This window comes from Podarcis liolepis, assembly GCF_965112155.1.
Source record: "Podarcis liolepis genome assembly, chromosome: 7".
Classification (NCBI taxonomy): domain Eukaryota; kingdom Metazoa; phylum Chordata; class Lepidosauria; order Squamata; family Lacertidae; genus Podarcis; species Podarcis liolepis.
In genome coordinates this window covers 52,091,602-52,104,461 of record NC_139561.1, presented here as the reverse complement: position 1 = coordinate 52,104,461, position 12,860 = coordinate 52,091,602, and the positions used below count along the sequence as shown (strand labels likewise).

Genomic DNA, 12,860 nt, shown 5'->3' with positions numbered 1-12,860 from the left:
AAAATTCAAAATAATGATTTTACATCTATAGTAAATAAATTTCTGATTCTCTAAAATATGCTGTCTCTCAACCTTCTTTGGAAATCTGATTGTAATTCAACAGAGGCACACATACTTGATATAAAAGAGATACTACCAGTATAATGGGGCCAGTTACATGCTCAGACTTTGCAGTGCTTTGAATCAGGGTATTTTGTTATTCAGAGGGGGTGGCTGCTTCAGAGTTTGTCTCATTATACTGTACACAGCTTGAGTTTTGTATACATCATATCACTATCACTACTGATGACTACATTTGGGGGTAAAACAGCAAGAATGTGTAAGCCACTGGACTAGAGAACAAGGAAATGCATTACTAATTCCAGTTCTTCGATAAGCACACTACTGTATTAAATGGGAAGTGGCAGTAAATGTAATAGCTTTATTTACTCTTGTGAAAAAACTTGGACTCAAGCAGTTATAAGCTTTCATTTATTTAATCACACAGCTATTTAAAAACTAATATTACAAGCACCATGTTTATTATAATTTTAATATCATATCAATAAGAATTTTAGTTTCATTTGGTTAAACAATCAAGCACTTTGATATCACATCTAACTTCAGTTATTTGCTAAAGAAGTTCACCTACTCATTGTCCAGGAAGTACACACAGACTCTGGTCAACTGGTCACACCAGCTAGCAGGCTACAGCCTGCTAAGATGTCATATTGTAATCTGACCAACTGAATTGTAAGAAGTTTATGGGAATAGATTCCATGTTGTTTTATTTTGCTGAAGAGAAATAATCCACTCCTTTGTCTAAAAATGTCATTAGCTTGCAAGGGTTTGTGATAGTGCACTTTTTCTCTCATTAATTCTAAAATAGTTCCTGGCTTTTTGGGTGATGCAAGTAAGTAATGGTGAAGGGGGAACATCTGCCAGCCCTAGAATAGAAGAAAACAAAATTAGAATCAGTTCTAAGTTTTGCATATGGTTCCATATTGCCTTGAAATTACAGCTGTCCAAAGAACAAAACAGTTGGTGGGACCTGTCTTTTAAGGGTCACATAAGCCTTTTCTTTTAAATACAGCTCTTCACTTGGTCTATGCACTTGCATTTTATTCTAGATCACTATAATAGTCTATAATCCTCTGCATGTTACACTAGACCAGGACTGGAGAACTGATGACCCTTAATTAGCCATGCTTATTACAACTCTCATAATTTGCCTTACTTACTAGATGTCATAGGGGTTGGTCCAATAGTTCCCTACCCCACACTAGGGGACCATTAGTCAAGTTCAGCCCCTAATGTCTCCTGCTTGCATAGTTTGATACATTTCAGTTTCTCACTCCCCTGTGCAAGTCAAGCAATAGGAACTGAAGTCCGAACATTCAGCTGCAGTGCTTAAGGGCTCTGAAGATGTTATGGAATCCTTTGCCTGCATCTTAGCTTATGTTGGAATGTTGGCACAGCCAATATTCCTCAAATCAATTTTTGGCACTTAAATACAGTAGAACCTATACTTATGACTGCCTCTACTTGGGCCTGATCCAAGTTGCGACCATGGCAAACCCGGAAGTAAATACCGGGTTTGCTGCGATTTGTGCATGCGCCAAAGTGGCTGCCGCTGAATGCACCTGCACACAACAGCGCTTCTACCAGCGACCCTGATCGACTTATGGACGGACCTCTGGAATTGATTACGTCTGTAAGTAGAGGTTCCACTGACAAGTGAAACAGAGTATATTTTGCCAGTTGTCTGATTATCAGCTGTCATTTAAAGCCTAAACCAGTTTTAAAACATTAAAAGATTAAAAATAAGTTTGGCAGTGGTGGTACTGAAACTCAGGAATTACTGCTTCTATGGAATCCTTATGCACCAGATAAGCATACAATACATAATACTATGAGTGTGCATTCTCAGACACTGGAACACTTACCGGCAGGTGCTAGGGATTTCAGTGACTCTAAAAGATGAGGACTAGAAAACTTGACCATACATCTAAACGGGTCTTTATTGTTCAAGATACCATTTTCTTGTTCATTTCTGAGCATAGTCTCAAGCTGTAAGTCAAATCAATAAATGGGTTTATAAAAAAGAGCTCTTTGTAGCTTATAATAAGCAGATAATTATTTTTACAGTTCAAAGTGCTAAAACTACACTTCATTTTCAGCCAACAGATTATTACACTCAGGATCCTGGTTTAAGATACCATGGTGGTCCATTAATTATCTGCTCTCAGAATCCAACAGTTATCCTTTCTCGCACCTCATTTTAAAAGAGCTTTATGCATTTTCTTTAAGAAATCTACAAACAGGAACAGCAACTTTTTCAGATTTTACAATCCTGTTTTTTCCAAAGTACTTATGTTTTCTTAAGTATGTGTGTGTATACACACACACACACACACACACAGAGAGCCAATCAGTGAAGCTTGAGCTCAACATATGGAGAAGTATATCACTCTGGTGGAATTCTACCTGTATTGTACCACTTTACTTGGGCCTTCTGTCACAAAGGCATTAAAGAAAACAGGTTCAATAGATGTGCATTAAAAAAAACCAAAGAGTGCCCCCCTGTGGCAAATAGGCAACAATGCCTAAAACAGCCTCATTCATAGTTTTAAAGAACCCAAAACACCTGCAGCAATTTTGATTCCATTTTTATCACTGCACTAAGCTACATATTCTAATTTACTGTCTCAGCATTGCTACAGTATTGGCTCAATTAAAAAGCATAAGAATTACTTCAGTCTCAGTACACTACCCTCTGGGGTAGTTGTGAATTGAGAAAAGTACTTTAACATTTCAAGACTATGATGTATCAATTACAACATCAAAGAAATATCACCATTCTGTATACAGGGTAATGATCTGCATGCACGGCTGGAAATCCCATGTCTATGTAAAATAGTTAATTTAAGAAAAATAAGCCATTTAAGCCCAGGGTTTTAGATTGTATTTCAAGCAGTCTATACAGTATAAGAATGGACTCATGCAACACTGAGGAACAAATCAATACTCTTTCAGTTAGTACAATGAAATCTGCACGCTAACAGTTGACCTATCTTATAAAAATTGTAGGGCTGCTACAGAAATAGAAAACTTTGTCAATAATATGAATTTTAGGCCACAAACAACTCTAATTGAACATAGGAACTTACTTCTGAGTAAACAAATGGGATTGAAGTGGTAATAGAATAAACAGAATAAAAACTGAACTTGTTTGTGCATCTTACACAGGGGAGTACCTCCCCTGAGATGGTGCCTACCATACAGTTTCATATATTCCTGTATTTCTTTTTAATCTGATTAATGGCACCTTTTTCAGTTGATCAAATAGTCTTATTCAATTAATCGAAGTAGTTAACTGACACTTCAGCCCTAAGTATTGTTTTGTGCAAAAATAATTTTTATAGAATACATATACATAATAAATGTATATTTGTGCATTAAAATTATATAATATGCATTAAATATAATTTTACCTTGTATTGTGCAAACTCTAGTTTTGGCTGAGGACCATCACCAAAGGCTTCCTCATTAATTCTTTCAGTTCTTTCCTTTTTAAGTTTATCTTCCTTAACTATATTTGGATCCACTGAAAGTACAGAACCATATAAAATTTCATGTAGAATGTTATCCTTTTCAAAGTGGCATTCAGAACTGGACAGAATTCCAAAGATGTAAAGGTCATGATGCAACAGAGTAAGACATACACACGCAGTCCACTGTTGTGTGCTTGAAGTACTATATGAATTGTGCTGCAGTGCCCCCCCCATTCATTTACTCTATAACATACTAAAAGTGAACATATCAACACCAGAGAAAGCTATGAACTTCCAGCTGTGAGTTAAATGCATGCAAGACAAATATTAGCCACTATTTAAGTTTCTGAATATTTATTTAAATATTTTAGAAGATTGATAAATCTCTCCAATTAGTGCACAACTTGCTGAACCACTTCCTGTGCACATGCACATAGGGGATCTGGGCACCCCAAAACAGATAGTCATGTGGTAAACATGGACCTCCTTACAATGGCCAGACTTCTTAATATTTAAATATGCTGTTTTGCTATATAGAGTTTTAAACCAAGATATTATGGATACCTCTTTGCAGAATGCAATTTCGTTCTTGTTGAGGTTGTGGGTGATGAGTTTGAAATTTCTGGAGGAGGGGGGTCCATGGAGAGATAGAATAGTGATAGAACATTGTTAGTGTATTTTTGCCTCTAATGAGTGATTGTCTGAAACTGCATTGCATTCAATGCTTGTCCTACTTAGAGAAGACCCACTAAAGTGAATGGGCATGACTAAATTAGGTCCATCAATTTCAATGGGTCTACTCCAAGTAGGACTTTGTATACAACCAATATTCCAAGTTCATTGACTTAAGATCCAGTTTGCATGCCATGAGAAACTGTTAACTATATATTATGCTTAATGACTCCATCAGGGCTATTTTGCTCCTCCTTCTAGTTTATGAAGAAACAAACCAAATCACTGGCTTAGCATCACAAAATTGCAATCTGATTTATATTAAAAATGCTGACTTCTTGTTGTGGTTTGTTTAGAGGAAAACAAACCACAACCTCTGCTTTGAACATTAGACTAAACCAAGTATTTTTCCTTCTTGCCAGTGCTCAGTGAAGGACCCTTGGCTCAACTCTCTCTTCAATAACCACGAAATGTAGCCAAGAACAAACCTTGGCTACAGCTCATGGTTAGTGAACAGAGTTCTTAACCACAAGCTGCAGTTCAGACAGCACATCAAGCCAAACCTTGGCTTAGCACAATAGCAAAAAGGACAGGGGAGGGGCAAAGTGGATTAGCAAGGTTCAGCTTAGCATGTAATGCAAAGCAGTTCAATGTCATATTTTGAGATTAAGTGATAACAGACAGAAATGATAAAAACTCAATAACGGCTCTAAAAGCAGGAGGGAAACTAATTCTGGCCTTTATTATCTCTTCCTGATTGTAAGACTGTACAGCTCTGTAGCACTATAAGCAATCTCTTTGAAGGAAAAAATTTCCTTACCTCCTGAGAATTTTAGAAGCAGGCCTAAGATTTAACCCCCCCCAAAAAAATTTTTTTTGACTTAGAATAGTATACTTAAATAACTTACCTGGCTACATCGCTTAAGTAAAATATCTTTAAGTGAGTCTAAACAATGGCTTCGGAGGTCCATTTCATGGATGTCATTGTAACTGGCGGCAATCAGCAGGGCCTTTAATTAAAAATGAAGGTGCTAGTTTAGTTGGAGTTGAAAGAGTTGTTCCATTATTTCTGTTTTAGAATTGGAATTTGATATTGAATTTCAGAGTATACACCTCTGTAGGATATCACGCAACTGAGCAGTAATTTCCAGTTGCTTGTTCATTCACTCTTACTAAATCTAAGTTTAGAAATTACCTTGAAGATGACAGACAAACAAATCTTTACCAGACATAATGTATTTACCTGCAAAAGTAACGGTTTGCAGTTCTTATTTCTAGAGCTGGATATGAACACATAAGGAGTCTGTGAAATGTAAGCTACATAGGATGGCTTGTATTGGTTGGGCTTTGTATACTGTGTTCCCCATGCAATGCGAATCCAAATTGCATTGTCTTCAAACTCTTTAAAGCTGATAGTTACCTGAAGTAAAGATAAAGGAAAAATATATATTGCAGTCTAGCTGGCAGAAGTGGGCACTCAAAGTACTGAGAACCCTATATTTAAAGGCCAAGAAGTATAGACATAGTTGTTTCTTATATGTGTGCTACAAGAGGCAGCAAACACATCATGAACTACTTTAACACAATGGTTTCTACAATGTATACAAAGAAGTTATGAGATATGAAGCACACCTAATTACCTTCCAATATGATACTAAATACTGCATTTTTTTAAAAAAACAAACAAACCCAAGGATCACTGCTAAATTGGATAGATGGTAGACATTTCTCCATTTAGTTTCAAATTACTATAAATTTACATTATTTTTATACAACAGGATAACAAAACATTTAAGAGAACCCAAAATATTAGCATTGTTTATGCTCACATTTTTCAAAGCTGACTGAAGACTTCTTTTAAATTTCTTTTTAAAATCTGCCAAGTCAAAAATGTCATATTCATCACCTGCCAATAAAATAAAACATTTTAAAATAAGCTTCATTCCAAACATAACTTGCATTATTTTAGTTCAAGCATGCAAAATACCAAATTATTTATTTATTATTAATAATTTTAAAATCCTGCTCTTTAGTTAAAAACTTTTCTGAGACGGTCTCATATCCGTGCCCTCAGGAATGCAATCAAAAATATGAAATACAAAACAAAAAAGGGTTGGGAGAGAAATAAAATTTAGTCACTGTTCCTCAGTTCTTATAATGATCACCTGGAATTACAGGAATTCAAGGAGAGAAGGGGCCAAAGTTTCTGATCTTCCAGCAGAGTTTATGGAAAGATCCCGCAGTACCTTCTCCTATAGGATGGAATGGCTGCTGTAGACAATAGTTCTGGAAAGGGCATAATAAAGTTGCTCTTTCCTCAAAGCAAGTCTAGAGCTGGTGTAATGAAAACTAATCTGCCACCCTGGCTGGCATGAGTTGGTGAGGCTTAGGATATGGTGGTGGATCCATACATACACACATCCCAGTTAGATTGCTCTGTTCATTTCCTGGGGGAAATGTTTTATTATGGAAGGAAGAAGTATATCTTGGCCTTTAAGTAGCATTAAGAAAAACCCAACCCTTTGAGCTCTGCTAAACAGTCAAAGGTCTGCAAGAAAAACAGCAAAATTTTAGAGGTTTCCAGCAAGTTTTATAAGATAGCTGACATAATCCACTTTAAAGTTAGGACAAGCAAAATAAGACTATAACATATAACTGGGCACTTCACTTATTTATATAATGCTTTTGATAATTATAAACACTTACTACCTTCTTTTGTCATTTGATAAACAGTCCAAAGCTTTTTGTCCCTGTATGTGTAGTTGTCTGAGGAAAAATATTTGACAATAAACAGCATTGCTTATTAACACAAGAATCCATAATTGTTATAAGCTAGCAACTCCTCCCTACACAATACAGGAATTTCATATTTCATTTTGCTGATTAGTCAACAGTTTTGCTCTTTGTTACAGAAAGGATGGCTAAATTCTGTATGCTTGGGAACTGATATCTATTACGCATTCTGGAGATTAGAACAATCCAACCCAACCCTTTTCATGGATGATCAGTTTCCATATAATAAAATTGGTTCCACCCAACAATTAAGAGCTTCACAGAAATAGGACATGTGTTTTCAAATGGTAAGATATAAACAGATTTCCAAATAGTGCAGATACATACTATTCTCATTGGCCACATTTGCAGATACAGTGGTGCCTCGCAAGATGAAAATAATCCGTTCCGCGAGTCTCTTCGTCTAGCGGTTTTTTCGTCTTGCGAAGCAACCCTATTAGCGGCTTAGCGCTATTAGCGGTTTAGCGGCTATTAAAGGCTTAGCGGCTTAGAAAAAGGGAGGGAAAGCGAAAAAAATCGCAAGACTTGCAAGACGTTTTCGTCTTGCGAATCAAGCCCATAGGGAAATTCGTCTTGCGAAGCGCATCGAAAAACGGAAAACCCTTTCGTCTAGCGGATTTTTCGTCTTGCGAGGCATTTGTCTTGCGGGGCACCAATGTAACTCTAATTTTGGCTTACTAAACAATACTGTACACAGATACTCCCACTTTCCTCATCCCTTCATGCAGCCAAAATTTACTTCCCTAACAAGTATAATTGTCAGCAAATTTTAATATCATTCTGATTTTATTTGCATAGGGCCATTTGTGCCCAAAATTTCTTCAGGAGCCAAATCCAACCTGCAAGTGACTAGTTGAGTTATTTCTTCTTATTGTTATTTCTACCATAAAGCAGCTTACAAGAAATGTGAATACAATAAAGATCAAATATTTACCCAAACATTTATTCCAAATTATGAGAGGAAGAGAAATTATGGTTCCTTAACTTGACATTGGATATAGATTCTTTCAACCTCCATTTACTTTTCAAAAATTGAAGCAAACTAGAAATCAATGCATGATCTGGGGTACTGTAGTTACATTTTAACATTTCACAATGTAAACTATAAATAGCTGCAATGTAAATGTTTACCAAATACTAATTTCAGATCACAATGGAATTCAAACCTTCAGATTCTGACAAATATTCAAGCTTGTATTTAGTGAGTTATGCAAATACCATTTAATAGTACTGTAATCCTATAAACACTTGTGGCAGTAAGCCAAATTAAACAGTGACACTTGTAAATAAACAGAGGATGAAGTTGAAAAGAGCATCCTATTTCCTTATCTGGCTCTAAATGTAATTCAAGCTATGTATACTGCAAATAAATGAAATCTTAGTCTAGTAGAAACTTCTTTGCTTTGGGAATGTTCATTGGGGAATACGATTACAGTACTGGCTAAACACAATTACTGGGTTGGAGAGGACTCTTGCCTTCTGAAGATGGTACATGGATAGCTGGGCCTAGTATCACTGTGTAATGAAAACAATACCATCAAATTAAGAGGAAAGGGGAGTGATCAACTACCTTGTATTACCTAAAAGTTAAATGATTTATTTTTTCGACAAGACAAATATTAATCTAATCAAAAGGAAGTGCTGAGTGCTTAACCAAAATCTAACTGATTTATACCAAAACAGAAACTAATCACAACAACAACAAAATATAAGAAAACACTTCACTTACAAATTATGTCTAGATCTGCTGCACGCTGGATAGTTGCATGGTTTTCCTTCAAGACAATAAGAACAACTAATCAAAAAAGTTAGACGATCTTATATAGGCCCAAATTGCATACAATGGCAAGCCACAGTTTTTTCCAAATATACTGGTGCATGCTTCACACCAGCCCCCTCCCCTCCATGTCATGTTAGGAGAAAACAAAGTAGAACAGTGACCTTGTATTACTTGCGAACCAGCATTAGTGGTTTGTTTTCTCTAAACAGGTAAGCAAATGTGTGAGCATTCGTTCCCACATAAAACCAAGTCTATGCCCTGATTTGTTTTCTCGAAGCATGAAGGAGGGGGTGGAGGTGAAAGAGCTGTGTGCACCAGCATGCTACTCATTCACAGTAAACCATGGTTCATGGCTTACTCTTATGTCCAGATCTGGTTAAAAACTGCATTTGTATTAAAATAATATTTTACAGCTCTGAACCTGTAAAATCTATTAGTTATTCATTAGTTGCTTCATTGACAAGAAACTGGGGGCACTCCATCACAGATGAACAAGGGCTACAACAGTCATGGATTTTGTTGAAATTCTGCAGAATCATTATACAAATCAAAATGTATCTACAGCCAAAGTACCCCTGAGCCTCACCACAATTGCTCCAAGGTCACATTTCCCATACAACATGTACAATTTGTAACAGACTGTCAGCGGGAGGGGTTTGTGGCCCTGTCCCCAGGGTTCCAGTTACACAGTGCTCAGATTTCTGGATTAGGTGCTAAAAGGAGCTCCATCATCACATTGTCCTGCTATACTCCAGCACTGGAGCAAGAAGATACAGTATGCTCCAGTTCTCAGAACTGGAACAAGATATGCACCCCAAAGGCCAAAGCCAGTGCTATTTTCTACATCAGGCTTCCTTAAACTTGGCCCTTCAGATGTTTTGAGACTACAATTCCCATCATCCCTGTCCACTGGTTCTGCTAGCTAGGGATCATGGGAGTTATAGGCCAAAAAAACAACTGTAGGGCTGAGTTTGAGGAAGCCTGTTCTACATCATTGCCCATGCAAGGAATAATAGTGACAGAAAAAAGATGGGGTATAAATGTAAGAAAAATGTGCCCCCCAATGTGCATTCAAAATTCTCACACTGCAAAGATCACTACTTTTCACACATGCTCCCATGTGCTCACATCACTGCCTCATCCTCTTATTTGGGTGAAGACATCACCAAAGGTCTGGTGGGTCCTCTATTAAAGGCACTTGAGAAAGATTTCAGTATTAAGAGACCAACTCCCATTAAAAGTAATTTTAAAACACAGACCATCAATAGTACAGTCATAGTACTTAAATAGTACGGTACTATGTTTCCCAGTAAGCATGTGTTTTATTTTATGCAGAAAAAACAATGACATCTGTACAAATTTCACAATGATCCTTCCAATACTGTTCTCACCTCACATAGCCGAACTACTTCTTGGGACACATTTTCCTTTAGCTGATGGATGTTTAAAGACTGAAGCTGAGTTTCAGACAGAAACCCCCATGTGGCCAGCATTTTCCCCATTTCGGAACGTGGGATTCGCAGCACAGTTCTTCTAATGAATTCAGCTACTCTCTCATCCATAATGAAGACCCTTCAAAATAAAATAGAGATTAAATATTCAGATACATTACACCAGGTATCCCCAACCTTCGGCCCTCCAGATGTTTTGGACTACAATTCCCATCATCCCTGACCACTGGTCCTGTTAGCCAGGGATCATGGGAATTGTAGGCCAAAACATCTGGAGGGCTGCAGGTGGGGATGCCTGCATTACACACTGAAGATAGAAAGCATGCAGCGGCTGTGAAAAAGGTAAATCCAATACAGTATTAAGAATTAGTAGGAAAGGGATTGAAAATAAATGGCAAGAATTGAAATGCTACTATAAGTATTTGCTGCAGCCACATCTGGAATCCTGTTACAAGTCTGTCTTCATCTTAAAATGGTATCACGAAGCTTCAAAAACCCCAGCCACAACCCTAAAATAATTACAGGCTTGAAACACCTTCCGAACAAGAGATGAGCTAAAGTTTTAGAAGCTTAGGAGTTTTGAAAATATAATTAAGAGGGTAGGATAGTAATATTTACAAAATTATGTTGGCAGAAGTATAGGTGAGAAACCTCTCAGTGGTATAGCTACATATTCCCAAAATTCAGGATAATCACAACAAATTTAGATATTCATCACTTGAGATTTTAAGGTCTAGTCATACTATAAAGTAGAACCTACTGTGAATCAATCATCCTATCCACAACAAGTAGATATTAAATACTTATTTTCTCCTGTGTTTTGGCTACATCAGCTTGCTTCAGAAGCCAGTACAGGACACACTATTACAACAGGGGTAATCCGTGTGGTACCTTCCAGATCCTATTGGACTCCATCTCTCATCAACCCTAGTCAGCACCGCCAATAGTCAGGGATGATGCAAGCTGTAGTTCAATTACATCTACATTCTATTTTTATCTTGCCATTCCTCCAAATACATGTTCCCCTCATTTTATCCTCACAACCTCTGTGAGGTAGACCAGGCTGAGAAAGGAAGTGACTGGTGCATGGTTACTCTCCGTGAGCTCTGTGGATTAATGAGGATGTGAATCTGGGACTATCAGATACCTGCTTTTAGTCTGGCACAGTAAGTGCCACTTTATACTGGCTTTTACTCTTGTGAGAGCAGTGCAACATAAGCATACACTGGACCCTACTTTCTTCTGAGAGTTGTTGGAAGATATATTTTTGTAAGAGGGTACCGTATTTTGTTTTTACAATCAAGTTGTCTATAAATGTTATTGAATATAAAAATGCTTGAAGTATGCAAAATAACAGAGCGTCTCTGACCATCTTGGTGGCAAAAGCCCATGGGGTCCTAGGCACACACATGGGGTCTGTGTCCCTTTGGGGAAGAGAAGACATGGCAGAGAATGTCACGCTTTAAAAAATATGGTTTATTCACCTATTTACACCTTCAGCCTGAATGAAGTCCAGATTTTACACCATAGTCATTCCAAAAGGTAGCAGTATAAGTAGCCTGCAGCCAGCACACTCCAAATGATGGATCTCAGCTCTTTTATCCTTCTTCACCTAGCTCCCACCCAGCTGTTACCCTGGCAACCTCCCAAATCCCCAGTCTCAGTTCACACCTGGGGGCAAGAGGGAAGTTTCGTTGTCTTGCTAACCGACTCTATTGTACACTTGATAGCTGTAGCTCCACCAGGTTGGTTTGCATAAACCAGTCCAGGAATTGCCTGCCTGGCACAGCTGTGAAGTTGATGTCTTAATCCACATCCCATTTAATCAAACTCCTAATAGTTAATTATTCCTAGAGTTTGGGGAGGGATCCCCCCAGATCTATTATATCCTCATCAATGAGCAGCAACATTCTCCCACACTCCAACCCACTCACTGACATTACCGGTACTTTGGGGACTACGGGGCGGGGCTCCTATGCCCTTTATCCCTGCTGGCTGGGGCTGATGGGAGCTGCAGTCTCAAAACACCAGGAGGGCTCGACATCCGGCACCCCAGGCCCAAAGGCCATGACTCGGGTCAAACCCTCTCGGCCACGAAGCTCTCACTGGCTGCGACTTCCTCTCCCGGTCCTATCCTACCTCACAGGGTTGTCGCCAGGACGAAATGGGGATCCCACTATGTTAACGGCCGTTCTGAGCTCCTCGGAGGAAGAGCCGGATAAAAATAAACTGACTGATTTACAACGTACCGTTTCCCCGGCTCGCTTTCTTCTGAGGGAAAGGGGCTGCCCCTGTTACCTCAGCGGCGCTCCCCCACCCTCAAGTCGAACTTACTCGGCCCCGTCCTTCCCATCTCCGGCGTCCAGCCGCCGCCTCTTTGCCATCTTCTTTTTCGGCTTACGAAGCCCTCCCGCCGCCCGCCGCGGCCGCCAAACCGTCCCCTCAGCTTTGAACCAGCCAATCAGCTGCCGCCTTCTCGTCCTCCAAAGCCAATCACCGCCCTAGCTGTGCCACGCGCCGCCTTGGCGGCTGCGCAGAGCTCGAACCGCGATAATCAAGAGAAGCCCCCTAGCGTTCCTCGTCTCCTGTTCCGATTGTGCCGGCGTTAGTATAGTGTGCTATCAGCTGCAG

General features: G+C 38.8%; 1 protein-coding gene across 2 annotated transcripts; it reads right to left on the bottom strand.

The window, feature by feature from the left end:
• Nucleotides 1-457: 457 nt before the first annotated feature.
• On the bottom strand, nt 458-12,853 carry CENPN (centromere protein N). 2 transcript variants are annotated; one of them, XM_083515106.1, is made up of 11 exons: nt 12,479-12,853; nt 10,170-10,350; nt 8,728-8,773; nt 6,912-6,971; nt 6,035-6,111; nt 5,449-5,625; nt 5,114-5,215; nt 4,098-4,155; nt 3,474-3,586; nt 1,926-2,049; nt 458-926 (listed from the first exon to the last, which is right to left on the bottom strand). In XM_083515106.1, exons 2-11 carry the CDS (start codon nt 10,338-10,340, stop codon nt 814-816), a joined length of 1,041 nt encoding a protein of 346 aa, XP_083371232.1. In that variant the 5' UTR covers nt 10,341-10,350; nt 12,479-12,853; the 3' UTR covers nt 458-813. The 2 variants fall into 2 exon arrangements, with proteins under 2 accessions (XP_083371232.1, XP_083371231.1); XM_083515105.1 differs by having other exon boundaries at nt 12,564-12,729.
• Between the last annotated feature and the right edge of the window lie 7 nt (nt 12,854-12,860).

Excerpts from the sequence above, each read along its gene's own strand:
- CENPN (XM_083515105.1), bottom strand. The coding sequence starts at position 12,613 with ATGGCAAAGAGGCGGCGGCTGGACGCCGGAGATGGGAAGGACGGGGCC. Across the intron at positions 2,050-3,473 it reads TAGAGTTTGCACAATACAAG|CTTGAGACTATGCTCAGAAA; the intron begins GTAAAATTATAT and ends TTTGACTTACAG. Across the intron at positions 927-1,925 it reads GAAATCCCTAGCACCTGCCG|GGCTGGCAGATGTTCCCCCT; the intron begins GTAAGTGTTCCA and ends CTTCTATTCTAG.